This window comes from Tympanuchus pallidicinctus, unplaced genomic scaffold (genome assembly GCF_026119805.1).
Source record: "Tympanuchus pallidicinctus isolate F22 unplaced genomic scaffold, pur_lepc_1.0 scaffold15, whole genome shotgun sequence".
Taxonomy (NCBI): domain Eukaryota; kingdom Metazoa; phylum Chordata; class Aves; order Galliformes; family Phasianidae; genus Tympanuchus; species Tympanuchus pallidicinctus.
The window spans coordinates 31,200,077-31,225,997 of record NW_026294669.1 but is presented as its reverse complement, the minus strand read 5'-3'; the positions used below and the strand labels follow the sequence as shown (position 1 = coordinate 31,225,997).

The following is a 25,921-nucleotide window of genomic DNA, read 5'->3' as shown; positions in this document are numbered from 1 at the left end:
CCTGTGGCTGACGGGGCTTCAGTTAGAGTGAGCAGTGCAACAGCGGGGCATTTGTTTAAGGGTGCTTAAGGTGGTCAGTAGCCTTTCTCTCGTAGACAGAAGATTCTGTATAGGAAATAGGGCTGTCACTAGATAGGGTACGAAATTGAACAACAGGTACATGAGAAAATGGGTTCTCATAGATGGAAAAAAAAAAAAAAACAGAAAAAAAAATAAATGAAGCTTTAAAATGATTCTTATCAAACTCCTCATCCTTAGTTTGCCTTTTCTTTCACTAAGCAAGTATTGAATTAATAGGAATTAGTTATCTCTGTCATCTGATTTGTAAATCATGGGCTGCTGCCACCTCATTCTCTGCCTTGTCTCTTGGCAGTCCTACTTCTCTGCCCCAGCAAGGGACTTTCTTCTCTGCCATCTCAAGGCTTGTTTCTTGCTTAATGAATCTTCATTTTTTCCTTTCTTTGAATGCGAGGATAATGAATGCTACTAATGTGGGTTACTTCATTTTCTTCCCTTGTTCCTGCTCGTAGTTTTGCAATTCTAAGGAATACCACAATTAGTACATTTTGATAAAAGGGTATGAATTGTATAATTAGAAATATATTAAAAATACAACCTAGCTTAAATTGCTCTAGTTCACCTGTGAGCATTATAAACTTGCTCCTACGGCCAGATCCAACATAACTCAGTTCAGCTCAGGGCTGGAAAAGCAAAGGAAGTTTCTGAGATGCTCATATAATGACAGGGAGATCAACAACTGAAAGAGTACTCTGCAGGTAGTATTTATAGAGACGTGTTTGTTCAGATGCTTAGAAATAGGTCAGGGCTGAAGCAGCTGTCCATTCACCCCATGCCAAGATTCCTGCGAGGTGTTTGCTGTTCCCAGGCCTATTTTAGGATCTTCAATTTCTTTTTGAACTTCCTCAGAGTGAGGAGGAGCAGCTGGCTGCCAAAGCTGAGCTCTCGTAACCAAAAAATAGTATTTGCAGCAGTGGCAATTGGGCTTAAAATAATGTGTCATAAAATAGCGTATGTGGATAACCTCACTTTTGATGATGAATCGGGGGGTTATTTGACTTCAGTAAGGATGGATAATGTCTTAACTAATAGGTAGTATTTCCCAAATTACTCTGTGGGTAGCGGATTTCTTTTAAACACTGCTGTAGTATTTTGCTTTGGTTCTGCACACCTGTCTGACTGTGAACAAAAGGAAGATAAAACAGCTAATGATTCATCTTTCTAGCTTGATTAATGGGAATAGCAACAAGGCAAAAATCATGTCAAGCCATTTTCCTTCAGCAACAGAGGAGAAAAAAGCTTGCATTAAGAAGTATGGGATTTTGAAGCTTTTTCTCCATTCTGTAAGCATTTGGGATAAAGTGCAAGCTTCGATGGCTGCTCCTCCTGCAGTGTGGGCTCCCCTCTACATGGAGGCTTCTGCGCCTTCCTCTGTATGCATGGTGAGTTTGAATCCTTTGCAAATCCCTTGGGATGCCATCTGAATGGAGATGCCTTTCCGAGCACTTCATTTCCAGCATCGTTTGTATGTGTGTTTTGCAGGGGAAAAAATAGTCTTCATAATAAAAATCTAAACCACTAGCCACTGCTCAGAGCACAGATGATTTCTGCCAAGTAAACTGCCTGGTACGCTGCTAGGGGAAATATTTTCTTGGACATTTGTAAGTGCTGTCATTGACATTGCTTGAAATATAAAATAATGGTACTGTTGCCTACCATGACAGGAACTGTGAAAGGTTTTGGCCTTTAGTACACTTTAATGTGTGCTGTAGAAATAACTGCAGAGGAACTGACACTTCCATTTATTAACTTGTAATTGTCCAAAACAAATCCTGCTTTTTTCCCCGCGCAGCAGATTGAAGCCTGGTATATGCTAATTGTGCTGGCTCTTCTCCCGGCCTGACACCTTGACAGCTCTTGACAGCTCTTGTCAGCTTCTAAAAGTTATTCTCTTATGAAAATGGTACCTCTGCTGGGTTATTCTCCGATAATGGCTTTGCCACTTATCTCTTCTGGTATTCTGGATTTTATGTTTTAATTCTTACATTGAGGTTTACACTTAGCATTGCCCCCTGGCAGGAGAGTGTTTTCTAATGCCTAGTGGTAGGTCAGCGCTCCCTCTTCAGAGACAACACAAAAATTAAATCCAGCGTTTCGTTCTGCAAGTGTGTGCCTGGAGCTCTTTGCTAAGGCTCAGGTATTTGCTGTTCATTAAAGAAATGAGGTTGTACAGTAAACTGATTTATTAGCTATACCACCCAGTGCTCCCATCTTATCAAATCTCACGCTGTGCAGGCTATAGAGCATCTCATAATTTCTGGGGGAAAAAAAAGAACGCTAATTATCATTTATATGCTACAGGACTCGATGGCGTTTCAGCAGGTGGCACTTTCTCTGTGGAGTCAGTACTGGAGTAATATAATTGTATTGCTGGAGTTGCTGCCTTCGAGACATAAAACTAAGACCTTGACCAGTGCAGTAATTGAAGTTTCAAGGCTGCTTGCTTGGGAGTCAGGATGGTATCTCTAGTTAGTGTACTGGCCAAAATCCAGGCAAGTAATTAGATTGTGTTACATGAATCCCCCCCGTAGCCTCTGCTGATTATGGTGCCTTCTTCCCTTCCTGTCCTCACTACAAGGTGTAATTGGTGCACGCCATCAAACAGCTGCCGTGGTCGAAGCCTACGGTGGCTGCATTTCAGTGATGGATGTGATACAGGTGTAGTCCTCTGCTCCAGCACCTGGAAAAGAAATAGAAAAGAAATTCTTGTTCTGTAATCTATTGGTAGCAGAAAGATAAGTTTTGGCAAGAAAAAGTACTACTTTTTGTCCTTGGGTTTCAAACAAGTAAGTGCCATTGGGCTAGCACAGCCTGTTAGGGTTTCCTAATGCCTTTTGACAGAGAGATGAAAAGTTTGTAAGGAACTGAACTGCCCTGAGGAAAGAGGGAACATCTCAGAGTTGATATTGCCTGATAAGGGGCAGGAGAGAAAGAATTACTACTGCGTGGCATGGTAAGCAGTAGTTATTCGGGCCATGAAGAAAGAGGCTCGGTGAGAATATTGGCTAGCCAGTGTTTTTCCAATTGGAACTGCAGTCATTGATCTAAGTGAATGCAACCTGCTTCAAAATGAAGAAAAGGAGGTAGCTCTATATACAGTACATACAGCATGTATGAAAGTCCTTGTCAAAGTACGATGTAAAGAACTATATGTGTGTCATTGGAGAGGATGTGTGGATGAGAATTGGAGAAGAGCTTTGCTGGTGATGGCTGAAGTGGCAAAAAACTCAGGAAATATCTGGAGCAAAGCATAGCTGTGTGGAAGGAGAAAGGAATCATACATACTTCTGTATTCCTTCTGAAGGCTATCACAACTTTTCCAAGTTTATATAAGTCAAGTAAGCTGCTTTGGTTGCACTTCCTATGGAAGCAGTTGCCAGAGGAGGCGGGAAGTATGAATGTGAGCAGAGCTGGGCAGAGGAGCGTGAGCCTGCTGAACTCTGAAGTGTCAGTGGCTGAAGGACTTATCCAGAATGACAGCAGAGAAGGCAGTGCTTTCATTGGTACTAAACAGGAGGCTGGTTGCAGGTGTGCTGCATGTAGGGCTCCAGCTGGCATCTTGAGGGTCAGCAGGAATTTCAAACAGAATGATTTATTCCTTGTGATACTGCCACGGGCAGAAGGGAAGGCTCACATCATCAGAGCGACGAGCACTCTTTGTAGACATAGGAGATTTGTTCCGCAACATCTGTTAAAAAGGAAAGCAAACAGGAGCTATGCTAATGTATTTTCTTGTGTAGGAACATCAGCTTTGTAATATTTTTTAGTAATCTAGTGTCCGTTCATTTCCAAAGGAGGCTGTGAGGTTATGCAGCATGGCATAACTTGTAGGGAAAGGCTCTGAATTCCTGACAGGAATTCATTCAAAAAGCCAAGTGTCTAAGTTTTGGTGTTCATTGGTTTTGTTCTTAAACTTCCTCAGTCTTTACCTGTTGAACAGAAGTGTATCAGAGCTTCGAGTTTTAACACTACAAAATTTTAATATTTTGATTCAAGAAATGCTGAAGATGATGTGAAATTAACCACATAGTCCTTCTATCGTGTATTTAGTGTCCCTTTTTCCATGCAATTATTTGGAGAAATTTTGGTTAGCTATCAGTATAAAAGCTAATTTGCTTCCATGAAGATGGCCATTTGCAGTTTTCTCACCCAGGGTTTGATCTAAAGATTTGATAAATTTCCAGATTTTAAGAGGGCCAAAACCTTGGCAATAAAATGTTGGTCCAAGGCATAGCCTGCATTCAGTTTATCCCTGTGAAGTGCTATATGCTAATGAGATTTGAAGAGAATGGAGAACACTGTATAAATGTTACAACCAAGTTATTAAAACTACACTGAAATTTTCATAGCCTTTCTGAGTCTTTCCGTGACTTATGTAGCCTCATCCTACGCAAACAAGCAAGAAATAGTTTTGGGGGCTGACAATTTGATGAACTGCTTCAAGATTTTAATAAAGGATGAGTCACTTTGCTGCCATTAAGAGAGAGAATTCCAACAATAAATCCTAGATGTGCAGAAGGAAAAAAGTATCACTTGCATAAATTTATGTCCTTCTAATCTTCTCTAAGCATCTTCTGTGGCAGTTGAAGAAAAACAGAGGAGGATGTGGCAGGGAGAGGCAAGTGTTTTGCAGATATTTTCCTGTCCCAACCCAGAGGGCACAACAGCATATTGCTAAAAAATGTTGAAGTGGTAACATGGGGACCTTAAGGCAGAATTGATGTCCTAAGAGCAGCCTACTTTAAGGGTATTGTGAAGACTGAAAGCAGACTTCTGAAATATCTAGGTTTCTATGGGAGATAACATGGGCAGAAAACAGGCAAATCTTTGCTGGGATAGAAAGAAAAGCCATGATTTGCTTCTGTTTTTATAGACCTCCATAGAAAAAGAAGTGTGTGAAGAACTTTGAAACCCAAAATCTTTGGTGAATCAGAAACAGAAAAAAATACTCAAATTGCCCCCAGGTGAGAAGTGCCAAATTAAGTATCAAGGAAGATACTTGTTTCAAGAGTGTAAGTCTTGAGCAGAAATAGTCTGCTCTCTAAATGCTTATTAATTGCACAGTGCTGTAGTCATGCTTGCGTAGTGCTTGAAGATGGGAAGAGGCTTGTTTGCAGAGCGAAAAGACTTCTAAGATTATTTTTTGTCATCTTTTCAGAGGAGTGGACAAGGCTCTCATGTCTATCACTGTTAGTTCTCAGTTGCTAAGTACTTCTGCTTGTTTATTTGTATTTGCTGTAGAGAAAGAGTGTGAAGCGCTATTTTTTTTTAAGCTTCCCTAAATACGTAGCACTGTTGACCTTGAAATGATAAAGCTTCTGCTCTTGTTTTCCATTTTCTGTGGCAATTTTTTATCCAGAAATACCTTCACAGAGAGCACAGAGACACTTTAAATCTGCCTTCTGCTGAGATGTACAGAAGGCCCACCTAGTTAATTACTCCTTCATGTTAGATAGATAACTTCCTACGTGCTTATTTTTCTTCTTTTTCTCAAAGCCTGAACATACAGCAGTTCATATTCCAGAGTTTAGTGTTTCTTTGTGCTTTCTTCTTAGTGTGATCAGCTGTTAATCAGAAGCCACAGTGTGTGCGGAGTACCCTGACTGCTGCAATAGAAAATGTAAAACAGTGTATTGTCAGCTTTCCCTAGAAATTGCCTTCTGCCATTAAGAATGTGGACTGAGATTTGGGTACATTTCCTTTCAGTAATGAGCTGTGCTTCATTAGCTAATTATTGTTTTTATTAATTTCCTAGTGATTCTTAATCAAGAGCAAATTATCTCCTGAAAGGCTGATATCTGTGTTGGGTGAGGGAACGTTACCTGGGATTGCTTCTGGTAAACACCAAGGCAGAGAGCTTGCCCTGCTCCACTGATTCTCAGCCCTGCCCTATTTGCCCACATAGCAGCCAGGGCTCAAGGGTGCCCAACCAGTGCCTTCTGCAGCTGCACGGGGAGAAAAACATGGACTGTATGCAAAGCCAAGAACTGGCTCTTAGCTCAGCTCGAGACTCAGCATAACAAATGAGTTATTACTAGCAGTGCTGCCAGCACTTACAGTTCAAATTATCCAATTATACCACCACTTTCCCAGTAAGGATGTAGACAGACACAAGCTCTCTAGTATCTAATCCTTCTGTAGTGTCACAGTGCTTCACTGATGTTCCTACAGAAGAAAAAGGGAGGTACTGTTAGGTAGTTCTTCATGGGGAGGGGATATGATGATGGTGTTGGTGGCCTCTTCTTCTAGCTGAAAGGGTGAATTGGATGGTGATGGTGCCTTCTCATGGAGGTATGTCTGAGGGCCATTTTTATGTACTTAATAACTTACTTGCTCTGTCTTTAGTGGTCCACAGCTGTGTATTACAGTCAATTGTTATCTTGTGTATAGTTTCAGATATGCCGGATACCTTGTCATTCTCTTTTTAATCCCTAAACTTAGTTTTATCCGTTTTCTGAACTTGCATTCCTTTAGCACACAGTAGTTGAGCACTGTTGAGCTGTCTGTAGTCCTGGGACCCTGGTGTGTCATCCAGTGCTTGTGCTCCCGTGGCCTTTGCTATGATCTTGTGCTTGCACTTCTGGAGCCCTCTCTGGTAGTCCTGTTTTCCTTCAGCAACCTCCAGGCTGTGATTTACTGATAGCTTCAGTAATACTTAAGCATGAGGTAGTGACAGATACATTCTTGCTCTGCAGTTATTAATATTTCACTGCAAAAGTGGCGATGCACTAGAAGACATACATAAATACAGATGTGTGCTCTCATAACCAAGCGGTGCTCTTGTAACCACTTGCTACCAATATCAGCTATTTACATTCACATCACTGGTGTGTTATCAACATTATGTTTCAACATTCTTCATTTAGATGGTTGAAAATGAAAGCATAAGCCAAATTACGGTATTAATTCATCTTTCTTTCCAAGATGTTTAATGTTTTTTTTTTTTCTTTAATATTGTGTTTCTCTCAGAGGAATCTGAATTAATGGTATTTATGGTTTTCTTAAGGGTAAATAAAATTCTGTCAGTGCCACTTAGTTGTGGCTGAGATGTGCCAAAATGTGTAAAGTTCTGTTCTCCTCTCAGTTTTCACTTGGTCACATTTATGTATTCTTTGAAAAAGCTTGTTGTAGCTGTGGGATAATTTCTGGCAAGGACTGCATCCTGCTGATGAGAATCAATTTGTGAACAGAGGCTTTGAGTGTGATCCAATATAAAACCAGCACAAGAAATTGACTGTGATTTATCTCTGACTGAAAGAATTAGAATCAAGAGCTCACCTTCAGGGAATTCATGAGTCTGCTTCAGCCTGTCACTATTATTAGGGTATCCTTCAAGGAATGTAGAAAGTGTTTAGAGGACCTGGCTGTAAACATTATTTCCTCCTTTTTCTGTCATTGTGAACACAGTATAAACTGGAGAGACTTAAGACGTGGTAGGCTCGCTTCAGTCTGTGTGGCGATCTTTCCTAAAATGTGATTGGCCAAGAAGAAGACCAAAAAGAAGTCTTTTGAAGACTTCTGCTTTCTATTTTCAGTGTGCTTTTAGAAAGGGTATTGTGTTCCCCTTTGGTAAGGAAGGAGAAAGAATCAGAATGGCAGCAAAAGCCCCCAGGAGACATAGAGCTCTGATGAAAGCAGAGAATCATTTTGAGCCGAGTAAAAATAAAACACTGCTGTTGTTTGATACTGGAGGACACTGGAACAGAGTTCTTGGGTGAAGTCTCAACTCAGAACTGCCAAGTATGCCATTCACGCCATAAATAGCAAGGCAGTCTGCAAAGTGGGCAAAGGCAGTTTCAAAGGCCGACATCAACAGCTTTGCATTGGATAGAGTCGTCTGTTTTGTAGTCTTACTGTCTTATAGTCTCCCTCTGGAAAGCGATTTTAAAGGGAAAGCCAATGTTCCCTTTCCACAGAGGCAAAGGTGACCTTTCTCTAAAAGGAGTTCTGGATGAGGAAGCCACAGTTCCTGCGAAGAGATCGGTGTAAGATGAATGGTATTTGAGGGGAGGATTTTTCCAGTACCTTAAACCTTTATGGACAGAGCTTAATTGGGATGTTGAGCTCTTGTTATTTATGCATGGGAAATTGTAAATGGCCAGAGAATAGACCAGTCCTCAACATTTAGCATTCAGTGACCAGCATCCACCCAAATATATCAAATATATCAGGAGGCAGTGCCTCACTGAATGAGTATTTGGATTGCAGCGGAACTGTCAAGCCTGAAAATAGCAATCTATGCTCAGAAAGATTATTCTGGGTGCTTATGTTTCTCTGCTGGAGCAAAATGGTGATGGTGGATAGAGCCAGAGAATGACATGTGTCATGTGAAGTGACCCACGCTATGCAGGATGCCACTCCAGGTGTCACTCAGATGAAGCAAAGACAAGCTGGTGCCTCATAGGGCAGCCCTACACTCAGAGCAGCACGTGTGTCAAGCTCTTTCTCTATCGCATTGCCCTCCTCTCTGACATTGCTCAGCATTACCATTTCTTAACAGGACTTAAAATGTTGCTTGTGTTGTTTTTTAATTAGACTCTTAAGTGGTGCAGAAGTGGAAATAAAGGCCAAGTGATCCTTAAAAGGGATGTGACATGCACCTATCCCATCTTTAATCTTTGTGACTGAAGAAGCTCCCTTAGGCGTTGCTGAAAATTGGCATGTAGAATTTATAAAGGCTGCTCTCCCTGAGCTTAGCAGGAGTTTCTCTGTTGAGTTCAAGAGCAGCAGAATTAGGCCTAGAGTCATTAAAATAAATATTCTTTAATAATGAACTAGTGAATGCAGCCGCTTTAAGCTGTACAAATGTGCGTCAACTTCATGTTCATTATCTAACAACATTAATTTGATAGGCGAGATAGTAATTCTGTGGTTTTATGATGCTTTCTTTGGTCTTGGTCTTAATATTTATGAAGTACACTGCTGATTTTTGCCGAAGCTAACAAGAAGTATCCTAAAGCTTGCAGTAAGAGCAGGCTGTTCTTGTGCACGTGGTTCCTAGCAATGATAGTAAAATGTTCAGCATGCAGCGCTCAGCAATTCTGTGCGTTTAAAACAATATTTTTGCACCATGGCAACACTGGGTCCACTTAGTCAACTTCAGCGAACAGTTATCTTAAAACAAAAGCAACAGAAGTCTTACTTTGGAGTCCGGAGCCTGTTATTTGTCAAAGTCTTGGAGCCTTGTCATGCTGTGAGCCAGAACGCTATCTGAATCCTGCAGAGGATGCGCTGTAAGGGAGCAGCAGACATGCAGATAGCAGAAGGATGTCAAATTGAGCATGAGACTTCCTGTGCTGGAAAGGGCATTAATCATTACATAAAGGAGTATGAGTTTGTTTCTCACAGATAATTTTTGAAGGAAACGCTTTAAGAAGCATAGAGTTATTTTTTTTTTCCTTCTGTTGCTCCAAGGCGTATCTTCTGCAGTTACCTAATCAAGAGCAATTAGTAAGATCTTCATGAAAGATAACTAACTGTCATGTGTACTAAATGTGCAATTGTGCAAAATATTGAACACTCTGATTTTCCTCAATTTTGAAACCAGTGAAGTTTTCATTTTAAGATTGCTCCGTTTATTTTCTCCCATGAACTTACATAGGAAAATCTGCCTGAACTCAAAAAACTAGCAAGATGCTTCGTAGGTGAGCATGAGTTATTCTCAAAAAATAATGTTAGTCCAGTTTTGTTTGAGTTATTCATATTGTCTGCATTGAAGTGTAGCAGTTCCTTTCTAGCAGTAGAAAAATACATGTTAGAAATGTAGAAAGACCAATGTGAATTTTTGGTTGTATAGTAATGCATATAAATAATATTTATTATCTGTTACTTTTGTGGGGTCTGAATGTAAAAGCTAGATTGACAATTATCTCTTGCGCACTTCTCAACCACTGCACAGTGCTTGAGTGTGCTGAGAAGCAAAGCACGTTATTGCATTACATGGACGTGCTTAAAATTAATACAAATCCTCCAAATGCTGAAGAGAATCAGATGTGTTTTATAATCAAGCTTTGCTTGTATGTGCTGCCGAGGGAAATATGTCATGCTAAGAGCAGAACATGAATGATGGACAAGGAAATCCGCTTGCGCTCAGCACACGGCACTGACAGCGTAACCACAGTGCGTGGCTTCCATGGAGCCTGCTGGTTATTGCTGCTGGGGTGCTTTACCTACATGGCTGTTAGAAATGAACGTGCCTGCAACCTCTGGAAGCACGGAGCAGAGAACATGCTGAGTTGGAGGGAGGACCCACTGAGTCCACCTCCTGGCTCCTGACATCTCTTCTTCAGCAGAAACAACACTGTTGTGGACTCTGAGGACTTGTTACTTTAAAATCCCATAGATATTTGTATTAACGTGTGCTACTATTAAAAGACAAAATCAGGAGGTAATGGCTGTAATTTGGGGTAGGAATAGAAAAGGAAAAGGATTATCCACAACCTGAATAGCCCTTGTCATATGGAAGACCTAATATCTGACCACAAAAAATGTGGCTTTCCTGCAAATCAGTAACAAATTTTGCCCTGCAGGGATGTTTCTCCAGCCATTAGTGAGTGTCCCAACTGCTTTGCAACTCCCCGCCAAGTAGCTGTAGGCTGCTGTTAAAATTCCCCTATGTTGCAATTCTGTTTCAGGAGCATATTATAGCAGTTAATTTCGGGGTGGCAGAATGAAAATAAATGGATTGTCTATTAGTTCACTCCACGTTGGAGTGGTTGAATTACCCATTTAATTGAGAAATCTTAATGTTTCTGCTTTCTGTTGATGTAACTTGCCTTCTTTAGCTTCTGCTAGGGAAGACTTGTAGCACTAAAAGTGCAAGTTGTTGTATTTTCTTATTTTCTCAGAGCTTGTGTAATCTTTTCAAAAGGAGAAATTCTTTTTTGCTAAGAGGGGAGGTGGTCATGAAGTCCCTGCAGCACTGCAGAGTGCAGTGCAGGTATGGAGGTGCTGCTCTGTCCTGCTGTGTAAAGTGAAGGTGGCTCCACTTGCAGAACGGAAAAATATTTGCCTCCACAAACCACCAAAGGCAGAAGGAAGATGGATATATTTTACATCTTGCAAAGCAACCTTGTGTGTTTTAAATGCACATCTCATTCCCCACGTTTACAGGTGTTGCATAGAACTCTGGTATATTCAGTTATTATTTATAACTGATTAAGCTCAATCCTTTTTGCGAAAGGATGCTAATCTGGTTTGCTGAGACAAGTACTTGTCTAATGAGTGTATTGTCACTCTGTTTGTCATACCATAATTCACATAAAGAAGCGATAAACCATCTCAGTTAGCAGGAAGTATTTGGAAAGCAGTCATACTATAACAGAGAAAGGGGGATATGCACAGCTTGTAGAACAGTCAGCAGTAGCTATGAAGTACTTGTATTTAATCCTTGTGTCAGCCAGTAATCAGATTTTTTTTAAAATGAGTACAAGCTTTAAAAATTATTAACCTTTAGTAATGTTTTATGCTGTATAAGTCTCAAAGGGAAGGGATATCCCATTTATTCTACATAAATCCAAGCGCCATTCTTGTGTCACCTCTGTGGCAGTGCTGAACAACCAGCACGTAGTTCTGTGTTACGTGGAAACATTTTAGAAGGGGAGGAGGGAGCCAACGATAATATCAACTCTAGAGAGTTTCAGTGGCTGCTGGGAATGCAGTCATTTTTCCTGATTTGAAATAAAATAAAGAAACAATAAGCGAAATTTGATGTCATGGCAGTTAAGTTCTGCAATGTATACTTGCATTGATCAGGAAATGGATTTATGGTATTTTAAACCTTGTAAAAGTCCACATAATTTAATTGTTAATCTCAGGTCAGCAGAACATTAACATCATCATATCTGAACTGCAGTGTCCTGAAATCCCCCAGCTCCTGCTATTAGAAAAAACCATTCCCATCAGTTCGTGACCCTCTTGAAGTTGTTCCCAGCCTGCTGAGGCTTTACCTGTTGTTCCATAGCCTGCTGCAGGCTATGAGAGCCTCTCTGAATAGGCAGTCCTCAGCTGATGCTTTGGTGATGGGGGGACGCCTGCTTTTAATGTGGGATACTAATGCTACTCTGAGCTGCATTATCAGCCCTGAGACATGGTATGATTTCCCCTTGTTTTTCATAAAATGTGTGAAAGTTGCACCGGTTTCCTTTAGATGTGGAAATTCCAGGTTTGAATGTATCAGCTGCTTTATTTGTCACTGGTTTTCTTTCTTTCCTCATTTTATCACCTGTTATTGTAGTATGCAGCTCCATTGTATTTCACTTTTCAACCTTAATGCACTTTCACTGTCCTGAGCATATTTTTAATTAATGTCATCTTGATGTTTTTAAGGCCTGTTAGTTTTGAAGTGCAGTTGTTGCAAGTGCTTAAATCTTCAAATGAAAAAAAAATAATAATTAAAAAAAAAAGAACAGAACACTCTGCAGAGTGGCAAAAGGCTTGTAAAAAGAAGCACACTTAATGCATTAATGCCTCTCTGCTGTAGAGAGGCTTTGATCCATGGAGGTCTACAGGCATTTGTCTCCTACAGCAGGATCTGGTTCTGTGCCTTTGATAACACAAGCTAGGGAACTTGACGTGAGTTTTTTGAAAGAAGGAATACTGGAAAAACCTCTTTGGAATAAGCTGGAAAGTGAAGGCATGGGTGAAAGAAGCAGAAATATGTCTTGTTAGCATTCTGCTTAGGGCTTATCTTGTTTGGCTGTCATGCAGTGCCCACCTGGGGACACCTCAGACAGGGTGAAAAGCAGGCTCACCTGCGCTTGCACCTCAGGGGAGATTCCTGTGGCAGCATCACGCATTATGAAGCCACTTGGTTTTGTTGGAGGAATCTCGGTTAATTATTCATTGTGAACTGCTCGTTGAACTTGTTACTTGCAAAGACTTGCACATTTTGAGCTGGTTCATAAGCAGAGGATAATATTATGAGGGCATCACATTTAAATACTGTATGACTGCTTGCTAATTACTTGCTTACTGATCCGCAGAAGCAAACAGAAAAAACAGGCATTAAGCGAAGCACTCATCATTAGTGAATAGTCCCACCACATGGAAAGACATGGAAAACATTAGGGAAATTATGCTTTTTAAGAGTAAGGTACACTTCTTTAGTTGCTCCCTTTTACTTTGAATGATTTTTGACTGGGGACCTTGCGATACTCAGAGTGCATGGACTACTGACATTTTATGTGTAACTGGGCAATATTTTCATTTGTATAACACAAGCAAAACCCAACAAGATACAAACACCTTGCATCTAAGTGCTCTGCTAGTTATCACTAACACACCTAAGTGCAGTGTGGAAATGCAGGTAACGGTGACTCAGCAGACGGCTGAATAAGGACACATGGAAAAGAGCCACAATATCCAAGAATAGAAACATGCATTTTTGCACTTGGATGACCTTTTATATCCAGGAAATAGTAGTTCTGGAATTCTTGATCAGCCCTCCGACCAGCTTGTGCCCGCTGTACGTTCTGCGGTTAACGGCTAAGAACAGCTCCACTCACGTATGCATTTGGTCAGTAAACCCCTCGGATATTATCTAACAATAGTTCTGATAGATTGTTAAAGCCCTCTGTGCTAAAGCTGGAGACAGTAGTTACAAGAAAAAAAATCACTTTCTAGGAGTAGTTCCTATTATGCTAAGAACGATTATGCTCATCACCCTTCCATTCTGGAAGAAGGGCCGTTTATTTGACAGGACATCTGGCAGAAGGCAAACTCAAGAACAAGTAGTTCCAGAAAAGACAAGCAGACAGTCCAACGTGAAGGCTGTGCGTATGGAACTGCAGCCAGACTCTTCTGTCTCACACACTGACACCTACTTGTAGCAATTATGCAGAGTAATTTAATTGCTGAAAAGTTTTAAATGATTCTTCTGTTCCACAACTTGTATGTGCTGAACACATAATGACTTGATTAGGCTGAGGAGAGGCTCGGATCAGTAAAATGATGGTTATGTGGTTGTGTTTTGGTGCAAGAAAAAGAACCGCTTGTGTCTGCATAACCCAGGCAGGCACAAAGTGCACCTTTTTTGCATCCCACATTGTGCAAGTGTTCTTTTAGAGCCTATTCCCTGTGGGTTCAGTGTTGTTCTGTGCTGTCAGTGGGGATTTTATTGTCAGGTTCACTGAGAGAAATAGGTAGAGCTCGAAATAAGCAGTAAATGAAAACTGAAAATAGCCGTGGCTTGGAGTGAGACTGTACCGACACCGTGAGGCGTGAAGTCCCATTAACCTCAGCCCTACACTTTCAGCAGGAAGAGTAAAGGGGCCAAAATATGATTCGGGATGAACAGTGTCTAGTTCTGCTGAGGCTGGTCTACAATAATCACCAAAAGTACAATATGGTTATCTGATCATATCTGCCCCAGCTAGTTTCTCCCTAAAATCATGAGGTATTTTTGTTACTTGCTTGAAATCTATAAATTTATTAAATGGATCGTTCTGGTTAGGTTGGAAAATCAATCTGAGTATGAAATTGCTTACCAGAAAGTAATTATCATTGTAAATGTTAATTATTCCTGGCCTTGTTTTTGTGCGTGTGTCACGATATCTTGCAGAGACTCAAGGAATTGAAGCAGAGGGAGTTTGCTCGAAATGTAGCATCGAAGTCGAGGAAGGATGAAAGGAAACAGGAAAAGGCCCTTCAACGTTTGCACAAGTTAGCTGAGCTGAGGAAAGTGACAACGTGGTAAGTGCGTGGCTACTGAAACACAAAGAATGCCTTAAAATAATCCCTCAGCTATTTGCTGAAGACCTGGGACACTGGGCTACTGGAATCCCCCAGCTGGAGCCCTGCATGCGTGGTTTTATGACATTTCTGAAGCAGTGTGTGTACAGTAATTTGAGTCACACTGTGTGAAGAAATGTTTAACCTTTTTTTTTCTAGTGGAGCTAAAATGACATGTATTTTTAGTTGAAAAAGATATTTCATATATATATTTCTTAAAACCAGGCGTATTGGTTGAAAGCTTAGTGAACTAGGTCACACATTTGAAGGCTGACACTGCTCCATTGATGAGGTGAGGAATACAGAATCTTTCTAGGATGTAACAGACTTCTGTGATTTAGCTTTCAAACTGCTTGCCTGGGAAAGCATCCAGAAATCTCATCTTAAATCTCAATAACTGGATTTTTTTATGTATATGTTAAAAGGTAAGTGCTCCTTTTCCTCATCTCCACAGAATGTTTACTTCTCACTGCAGAGGTATTGCTAGTCATACACGCTGCTGCTGAATCTAGGCATACTATTGAAATTAATATTGAGATTGCTGACTGTGACTCTATTCTTATTTGTGCACTTTTGGCACTAATTATATATATACCAACTTGAGTTTCCACAGTGGAACCTCAGGGGGAAAAGTATATGCTAAAATGCCAATTTTATCCAAGCTTCAGCTCACCAGATGATCTATCAGAAGAGTCAGCCCATATGATTCACAGTTCTTGCTCAGTGATTATTCCTCCATAGCATGTATGGTGGGCAGCATGCTGACATCAGGTTTCTCTAAGCAAGTGGAGGTGACATGGAAGCTGTAAGGTCTGTTTGGTAAGATCAGTGTAGCACCTTAGTTATTCATTTACTTACCTTTTGATGATAAGTCACGTGGAAATGCTTTTTCTTCCCTCAGTGTTCTAACTGTCCAGATTTAATACTCAGCAAACATGGTTTTTATGCTCCCAGCTTTAGATATCGTTCTCCCTAAGAGTATTAGAAAACCTGTATGATATAATTCAGGACAAAGAGGTAAAAGAAACACAAAAAAGCACAGATTTTGTAGGTGTTTGTTCTATCCATTACTTTTTTTTCAGAGTCTTCCTAATCACTGGTGAAGAATTTCTCTGAACTCTAATAGTTGCTGTGCATTGCTACTTTCTGTCCTTAGAGGTATGATACAGACACAATTTTAACTAGTGTTTTCTAGATTTGTTTTGGATAAAAAGTCACTACTTTATTTTGTTGGTGAAAGAATGTATGTGGTACATTTGTCATTATTTAACGCAACACTTCTTGGTGTCCTGAATCATATTTGCAAGTTTTTCCAGTGACCTATCATCCAGTAGTGCTCTGCATTGCACTGTAAAATACAGAATAATTGGGCTAAACCAAACCAAAATTAAAAGAAAAAAAAAAAAAAACAACAACCAAACTGATGTGGTTAGGTTCATTACTCCTAGTGCTGACCAGTTCCAGTGAATCCCACCAAACTGCCAGCTTAAGCAGTTTTTTTCTTCTCTTTACTTCCTATTAAGTCATATAGAACAGATGGGGAGAGTATGAGATGAAGAACAGAAGTAGACAGTGATAAATTTTTTCTCAAGAGGGATGAATCACTTGTGCACTACTGTCAGCTGAAATACTTTTCCTGGTATTATTTTTCCATGAAATAAATGGCTGAGCTTGCAACAGGTCTGAGAACACAAATAGGGAAGGAACTGCTGGGTGATTGCCTGTGGGAGGAGAAGCAGTTGCTGGGATCATGACTAAGAGAGAATTGATATCTGAGGTACTCTCTCCTTTAATATATTTTGTAGCACATAGAAATATAAAGCCTCAGCTGTTTGTAGTAATAGTAGCATAACTGTGATGGCATGCTGGGAGGAGAAGCAAGGTTTCTAGGGAAATATACGGTCTTTTATTAGTTCAGCAAGTACATTTAGGGGAATAGAACTATATGAGATTATTAGCCCTCTGTCCGATGACCTCACACGAAGGAACTGTGAACAAAATACTTACCTTTTTTAAGCAAATCCTATAGTGAAATAAGAGACTTTCTAAATGTGCGTGTCCATAGATTCTTCCTCTTTTCTTAAAAATCCTTTCAGTACCAATGTAACGCTTTGTGTATGCCTCCAGTCCTCTGAGAGGTTCTTACTCTGAGTCTTGTTTGCCTTCCTAGTGCTCCTGGAAGTGGACCTATGTTCAAATCCACAACAGTGACTGTGCGGGATAATTCCACTGATATCCCACAAAGCACTGCTATAGATTCTTCCAGCAAACAAGATTTCAGCTGTACGCTGATGCACAATACACAGAATTGCAAAGATGCTACTTCAGATATTTCTTCCACTCCTGAAAATGCATGCAGTAATACATCCCGAACTAACAAATTTGGAGGTCAAGTTCAAGGAGCTCGAGGACATAGAGTTGGCTTCTCCTTTGCTTTTCCTAAGAAAGCAGTAGTCAAACTGGAGTCTTCAGCTGCTGTTTTCTACGAATATAATGACGAAACATCTATGGAGAATGGACTTAGCAGAAGAAGCAGATTTTTCCCAGGAGCTTGTAATCTTCAGTCTCCGTCAGCAACTGAAATAGTCCTGTGTCCCGAGGAGAAACAGGACTGTTTGCACCCACTGGTGGAAAGATGCACTGACACAGCAGAAGATCCTGAAAATCAGGAATCAAAAGAGCTAGCCAGTCAAGAAAACAGAGAGCTAGAGAACCCTGCATTAATTCCTACTGTTTCCAATTCAAAGCAGCTAGTGTCTTCTGACATGGAGGACTGCAGTACTGATGCCTGTGCTGTGGATGTACCGGGTCAAACGCTGTCTGTGGCTGTGGACAGTGCTCGAGTTCTGCCCCCGGACTGCAGCAATTGTGAGCTGCTGGGAAACGGAGCTGTTGCTCAGGCTGCTGTGGAGGATTGCTCATCTCTGCAGGACACTGCTGAGGAAAATGGTAAAGATGGGAACAGTGACTTAGTTACAGGTGAAACTGAAATAAAACTGGGGACAGAGACGTTAGTTCCATCGCATTCTGAAGATGGCTCGAGAGTCCCCCGGAGCAAACTGGACACACGCAAGAGATCTTGTGAACCGTTCGTTCCTGTTCTTAGCAAGCATGGATCAAACATTCTTCAGTGGCCATCAGAAATGCTAATTTACACAAGTACAGACCCATCCATTTCTTACAGCTGCAACCCTTTGTATTTTGATTTCAGGTCATCAAAAGCAAGTGATAGTCAAGAAAAACCCAAGCATCAGGCAAACGTACCTAATTTGCACCACACAACTGAATCCAACCATAGCTTAGTCTCAGATTTTACAAACAAGCCTACTTCAGAATGTGGTGATCCTGAAGCAGAAATAAATAGAAGTGCATCTGACTATACAATACCCCTCGTAAGTGATGCTTCCCTCATCAGAAATTCTGATCTTGCAAAAAATGAAAATAAAGTGGCCTTGGGTGAGTCATTCAGGATTAAAAAGCTAGAAAAGTGTCACATTTCAAAAAATCACTTACGACAAAATGCTGTGATAGGTGAGAAATATAACAAAGTTTGGATCAAAGAAAGTCATGAAAAATGGCTTCACAAAAGTAGGAAACGGAAAAGGAGAAGAAAATTGTGTCATTGTCATCACCATCATTATCATCCTTGTGGGGAAGCAACAATTGCAGAAATGGAAATTTCCTCAGTTATAGAAAAGCAAATGAATTACAGAGATGAAAATAAACATCAGCACTTCCAAAACACCCCAGAGAAGTGTAGATACGATGCAGGGAATATCTGGATAGCTTCGGATGAGGTACAACAGTCTCATCAAAAAGCTGATACTGAAAATGGTCATAAAAGAGTCCTGGCCACATCAGATCACCTCCATGTGGGCAGAGGCGTATGTGACATCTGGCATACAAAAAGTAGGGACCAACGCAGTGCTTGTAAACCTCTGCATAGAAAGAGAAAAGCAAGCTCTCGGAGACAGTTGAGGCAGCTGGCTCGAACTTGTAGGAGGCACAACTGCCTGTGCTCCAAAACCTGTTGTAGCTGGAAAGTCAGGAGGTTGAGCTGCAGCTCAGAGCATAAATGTTTAGGGCGCTGCAGTGAAGAAAAGAGTCCAGGCCACCATCAGTCCATAAAGAGAGGTTACAGCTGCCTGATGGATGAACCGGAAGGCTCCCACAGGAAGCGGAGACAGCACACCTATTCCTGTTCTTCAGATGAAAGTTTGTACAGAGAGGCGTGCTTGGCAGAGGAGTATTTCAGGCAAGCGAGTGTTGTAGGTATGCATCACAAGGCAAAAGGAAAACACAGGAGGAGGAAAACTAGAATCAGTCACGTATGCATTGACAGGAATGAGAGAAGTGAGGCCTCCAGGCCTTGTAAAGAAAACTCTGCAAGTTCCACATTAGACGTTCTGGGAGAACTCTTGACTCAAGACGACACAGGGGATACTATCATGAATTCCAAAGCTGATCTTGCAGAAGATGCAGATGAAGCCATGCAGCTGGAGGAAAACAAGGCATCTGTGCCAATGGGTGATGCACATGTTCTGGAACAAGACAAGCCAACAGACTGTGCAGCACCAGAGAGCGTGCTGGGCGTGCTTTCGGACATTGCCACACATTGTGCTGCTTCTGTTCCTGAGCAGGGTGCTCCTGCAACTGCAAGCACACAAGATGCTCTGAAGGATGAAAAGAAAAATGAAAATGCGAACAGCCATGAAAGTCAAGCTCGTTATAAAGCTCCACCGCCCACCAGACATTTGGACCAGGCTCCCCCAAAATCAGTCCTTTGCCATTACGAGTTGGCTGATTCTCTGCCACATGAGAAGATAAATGAGGTGACCGGTGACTGGGTACAGTGCAACTCAGGCATATTTAACAGCCCACCACCCTTGCCATTCAAAGAAGCACACCTCAACAGCCACACCTTCTTAGCTACAGAGCAGCTGATAGCCCCCTTTACCCTTCCCGACCAGACGCTGATATTCCCTCCAGATAACCACGAAAAATTCAAAGACCTCCCATCCGAGGCATACCAGCAGCTCGTGCAACAGAACATGCTGGCCAGCAAGGTGAAGTTTACCCTTCCTCCCCCGGCCATGCAGCCCCCCAGCTCTCCGTTGCAGCCTCTGCCTTTGCAGCCACCGCTGTGCTCTACCTCGGTCACCACCATCCACCACACCGTCCTGCAGCAGCACGCCGCCGCCAGCGCGCTCAAGGCCCTCCGGCCCCACCAGCACTTCCTCTCGCAGGTCCCGGCCCTTGCCAGAGCTCCTTTACCTCATCTGCCCGTAGGGCCCAGGCTTTGCCCCGGGGGCCCCGCAGCCTTCGTGGCCCCGCCGCACCTGCCGCTGGTGCCGCCTTCGGTGCTGCAGCCGGCCCCGCTGGCCTTCTCGCCGCTGCCGCACGCCGTGTTCCCCTCCCTGCTGTCCCCGCACCCGGCCGTCCTGCCGCTGCAGCCCCTCTTCTAGGATGGGTTCCTGGGGGGCAGGGAGCCTCCAGATGGATGGACGTGGGGTTCCCGGCACCCCTCGGCTTCGCGAGCGGTCCTGTGAAACAAACTGGTTGAAATCCCTCTTTCCTTGGGAAGTATTTACTGTAAGTATAGTGATGCAAACATCCATGAAAAGCTCCTGTCCCGTGTAAAGACCTATCCTATAAGTAAAGCACTGAATAGTCTGATACCGATATGAACTATATATATCAGTAAAGCTCATGTCGTAGAATATGTATAATGTATGTAAAATATATTTATAGATCTATAACTTCTGTTGTAAAGTATTCACTTTTTGTTTTTTTATCCTTGTGTATTTGCACCTATTTAATGTTTAGACAAAGCTGATGCACTATGTTTTGTACTATGTTCTCTGAAACTGTAAATCTAGTGACAAACTATCTCTTGCAATAAATTTTTGTTAACTACTTAAGTATATAAAAAATCTTTCATTATAAGCCTCACGGATGTTGTCGCTCTATGTTCTTCTGCATCCTCTACCCCTGCTGTGCTGGGATAATCGGGTTTCCTATCTTTCAGTGATTTATCACGGATGCTCAGAGGCTAATACCTTCAGGGCAGCTGTCTCACTGAGCAAGAGAGAAAGGGTAACAGATCCGTTTGTGTTAGCAGTTTGATGTCACTGTGACAAATTTTGCCTTCTTGTCGTCTTCTTGCACAGACTGCTGACTGTTGGAGCTAATCCCTTTTCTACTAAACCACAAAAAGACCGCGTAACGAAAATAACATCAGTGGTAGAAGAAAAAAGAATGGATCAGCAAGTGGTTTGACTTGCAAGGGAATGTTTCTTATGATGAAAACATGCAGCACAGAGAGCCTTATTTCCATCAAACCTTCAGCTGATCTCCATTTCTCATGCCTACTTTTTGCACACGTGCAGGAAGGTCAGGAGAAACTTCTCATTGGGAATTTTGAATCTCACCAGGGGGATGGTTCAGGTTCTTACCTCGTTTCACTCCATTACCTTCAGCGTTGGGGTATTAAAAATATATGAGTGACATAGAATAGAAATAATGATAACATGTTGCCGTTATTTCTGACTGTATTTCAGAGAATTCTCCCTACCTCTGAAGCCTTTTTATTGCTGATGAAACTCGACTTCAGCCAGAGAAATCTTCTCATTCGTGTTACTGTGAGGTATTTCAGGCCCACACTTGTGAGCAAAAGTGATTGCGGGGCAGAGCCAGCTCTGTGAGTTAAAATGAAATCTAGCCACGTGAGTGAAGCTTAGAATTTGCAGCATGACCTTTAGTGCTAGAAGTAGACCCTCCAAAGTAAAAGGTAGGGGCTAGCTCTCAAATTAATCACTTCTTTTCACCTTTTATATATTATAATGGAATTATATACAGTTGAATTGAAATAGTAGTTTTGCAAGATTATGAATATGCATCACATATTATCCATTCAAAAAGTAATAATATAGCGTAAAAGATACGTATCTGGTTATTATTTTCTGCATCTATAGCATTAGTACTTACCTATATCAATATTGAAAGTTTTAGTATAATAATGCATTAAAACTATAGCAAACAACATCTTGTCAACTCTGATTACAGTGTGGGATACTCAAATTTTCCTTGTCACGCCATTAGAAAGGGCTGAACTACATGAACAAACAAAAAGTTGACAAGAGCAGATGAATGGCCTGGTCACGGATTGCTTCTCAGAACCCCTGCCTGATGCTGCCACAGAGCAGGATCTTAGTGGGCATCCGTGTATATAATGCCATTAAGAGGGTAAATTTTCTCTAGCTTGTAATTTCAAGTGAATGCCTATTTCTAGTTATCTGGTACCTAGAAATTACATAAGTGACTTTATCCTTCTGCTTTATTTCAAGAGTAAGCCTGCCCAATCTGTATGTCTCACTACCTTCTGCAGCAAGCAGGCTGCATGCAAGCCGCGCTGCTCAAGCCCCGAAACTTGTATCTGAAGCTTGAAGGTGCCTGCTTGCTGCTCAGGCCCCTGCCTTATAGCTGACCCACACTGGCTTTTGTATTCATGCATATTCTGCAGGAGTCAGCATGGGTATTCCCCTGGATCCTGATGTCCTGTCAAAGACAACAATCTGATAACACCCACTGGATAAAGAGAAACAATGCAGGACGGTTGTGATTATACGTGATCCCTATCCCTACATTTTTATCTGGCAGAAGATAAAAGATAGCAAATTTCAGAATTTCAGTTCATTGAAAAAGTCCTAGCTACTAATTTAGGAGTCAGTGATTAAAAAAAGCATTCAAACAGCTTTGTATCTTACCTTTTCCCAGCAATTTAAATTAAATTTATTCTATTTTAAGTTGTTAAAAATTTTATAACATTGCACAATTATTTATTTACTGTAACTGCTTTCGGTAGTGTATAAACTTAGAATAAAAGACTAATAACCATCAGATGCAATCATTTGCTAACATGGTACTGCCTTCAATTCTAGAGCTGTTAGTATAGGTGACATCGTATGTAAGAGCTAAACCAATAGAAAAATAATTCTGAAGTTAAGTTTAGAATTGAACACAGTAATTGAAAGCAAGTAATAAAATATCATTTTGAGTTGGAATTGTTATTAAGTATTAAACTTACAGTAACTTACATAACAGTAGCTTCATTTTGGCATTTATCTGGTATTTTAAATTAAATGTATGTTTTTTAGCAGTCTAAGTTGTAAGTAAACATTATTTCAAATGATAAATAGTTGAATTTTTGTCATTCTAAATAAGCTCCACCAAACTTGCTTAATTAATCTACTTTTGAATTTTCAAGTTTACTCGGAACTTCTTTTTTTTTTTTTTAATTTATGTTCCTATTCACTTTGCTAGTTCATAGAGTTACTGGATTGTCTTCCTCATGTAAATAGTGAAAGTGATACTATCCCCTTTAATCCACCTGAATCACAGGAATTAGATCTTCAGACTGCGGTGATGACCCTAAATTAGGTGATAGATTTTGTTAAGTGGCCCCACAGAGCAGCTCTGCAGAGAAATGCTTGAAAGTTAATGTGTTCCACTGAGATGAGAAGTGTGTCTTTGTCCTTGGGAAGCTGCAGTCTGTCCAGGCAGTGACCTTCTTGGAGCCGTCCCATTTCTCAGGTAACATGAGCCATAGAGTAATGTCCTTATAGGATCTTTCAGGCATTAAGTATCATCACCTCACAGTGTTATCGGCAGTTCGAAGTTATCAGTCACTTTTGTCATGTCTGTAAGTACATAGAATGCCAGTACCTAGGAAGAGCAGAAGAATCAAATTGTTCATTTGGTTTCATTCACAAAGTAGGAAGTATGCAAACTTTTGAAGAGGAAAAACCTTGAGATTCTACAGGAGCGAGCAATGTACGTAGAAACTGCTGATGACAAAGAGTGAAAGAAGTACCTTTTACAGAATATTATAGGATAGGAATGTTTGCTGCTATCTTTTGCTGTTATCATTTGCTGCAATCAAACAGCAGTCAAATTATTATGAAGCAGTTTGTCACCTTTTCTTGCGGTGTCAACTTTTTACTGGTTCATAAACTTTTTTACACTCATTAATTTAGATGTGATCTTCAGACTGTGCTTTAAAAGGCCACTGGAACATCCATTTCTCTCTAATACATACTATATGGGATAATATGCTCCCCAAATACAGTTTACATTACAGCTGTATTTTTTTCTGTTGAGTTCATTTTTGATAATTGTATGGTAGTTTTTTTTTGAATACATCTTTTACATTATAATATCATTAAGTTAATATGCTGCATTTAAAATCCAGTTTGTAAATGTATTTGGTCAGATTCTGAATTGGTGCAAATCAGTGTACAGCTCCTGATTTCAGTTGCATTTTATTGGTTTGTGCCAGCTGAAAATCACTAATATTTCAGCATTAAAGATTACATTAACTCTCTCAGAAGAAGGCAATACATTGCGACCACACGAATGTATTTCTAAGACAGTTATTTGTCTGTAATTAAGGTGGCAAATTTTAATCTATTGAGTATTTCAACATGGTGCTCTGTCTACATATTCTGGACCCCATACATTAGTTTTCTGATTTATGACTGTACATTGCCTAGAGACATGTATGTACCCAGCAGTGTACATATGTATGCAGTATGCTTGCCTTCTGTAAAGTTATCAAATGTTAACTCTTTTTCTTCAAAGGACATTTATACTGTGTAGAGATCATCTGGTATTTTTAAATTAAGATGAGTTATTAATGTGTATGTGGTTTTGTAGATCACTTTGTTCTCATGTTTACATTAGCTGTGACCTTGTATATTATTTTATTTATAGCCTTCCTTTCTGTCCTCATTTCAGGAACTCTATGAAGTGTTCTCTTTTTCTGTTTGTCTCTGACTAAGATTCTCAGTAGTTCTTGAAACGTGTACGTTTGTGAATAAGAACCAGATTTTCTTCTTAGTTCCTATTTTTTACTATTTTATTTTTTGGAAAAAAAAAAAAATAGCCTACCAAGTGTAGGAATTATTAGACTTCCTGGTTTTTGTTTCAAGGTTCTTTCTTATTTCATGCATTTTATATAAAGCTGGAAGAATCTCTACCAAGTCTGAATTTTGACCTCTTGGTGAAACTCTGAAACCAACGAATTCTAAGGAAGCTTTGCCATTAATATAACTCAGGATTTATTTTGATCTGGGACATTAGGGCTCTTTAGTTATTGAAATGCCCTAATCTTGCTTTCAATTGAATGATAATTTCATGAGGTATTTTGAAAAGCACAACTCAGTAAAGAAGGCTTAATCCATTCTAAGTCATCCTTTTACCTCCTTTGCTGTAAGGATATTTTTGTAATTAATGGCCATAAAGCTATCTTTAAAGTTTATTTTGTATGTCATCTGTGCTTGAAAACATGTACATGCACCTTCTATTCTGATACCAAAGAAGAAAATGCAGTTAATCAAAAACCTGGGTTTTCTACCTGTACAGGCATGTTTAGAAGGTTTTAGTAAGCAGGCCTATGTTCGTACCACATTGAGATCAATTAATGTATCAGTGGTCTTTATTTTTGCTGGGGTAGGATCAAAATGTGCAAATCCCTGTAGAGAAAAAAAGCATCATTAAGTAAGCTTCAAATGTGAATCCACAATGAGTATAATATTATGTATGTTAATTAAAGAAGGTTACTGTAAAATAAGCAGTGGTGTTTCTGTTTGCTATGAATGAGATTTCCAACATTGTTTTGGTTAAAAAAGAAACAAATTCTTGTTTTTTTGTTTTTTTTTTTTTAAGAAACGACAAGCAGGCAAGTACATTTGTAAATGGATTCTTAATGAATTGTAGGTGGTACGTGGACACTTTCCTTGTGGATGAGAAACAGCATGTAAGTATTGCACATAACAAATCATGTGTTTTCTAAAGAAGCGTCTTGCATTTCTGGTGCATTCGTATGTCAGTACTTGGTTTAGCCCAGCGATGGCTCTTATGTGAAGAGTAACTATTTGAAATAAAGAGGAGGTGGCCACTGTAAGACAATCTGAAGAGATGAAACCTGCGACTGTCAGTGCCTAAATAGTACTTTTTGCTTGTGAAATGGAAATTGGAAATGGAGTTTCACTTGGATTTTAGTGGTGATGCTTATATGTGTGTATACAATTGAGCACGTGTGCTGTGGCACGCA

General features: G+C 40.5%; 1 protein-coding gene across 2 annotated transcripts in view; it reads left to right on the top strand.

Annotated features, from left to right (window-relative positions):
* ZNF804A (zinc finger protein 804A) overlaps positions 1-25,389 on the top strand; it is a 137,368-nt gene extending 111,979 nt beyond the window's left edge. The window contains exons 3-4 of one of the 2 annotated variants that reach the window (XM_052675962.1): positions 14,639-14,769; positions 16,979-25,389. In XM_052675962.1, the coding sequence (XP_052531922.1) occupies positions 14,639-14,769; positions 16,979-20,273 (3,426 nt within the window). In that variant the 3' untranslated portion in view covers positions 20,274-25,389. Of the gene's footprint in view, positions 1-14,638; positions 14,770-16,202; positions 16,586-16,978 lie in introns of those variants that run through there. The other variant, XM_052675963.1, reaches the window with a different exon arrangement.
* Positions 25,390-25,921: the final 532 nt, after the last annotated feature.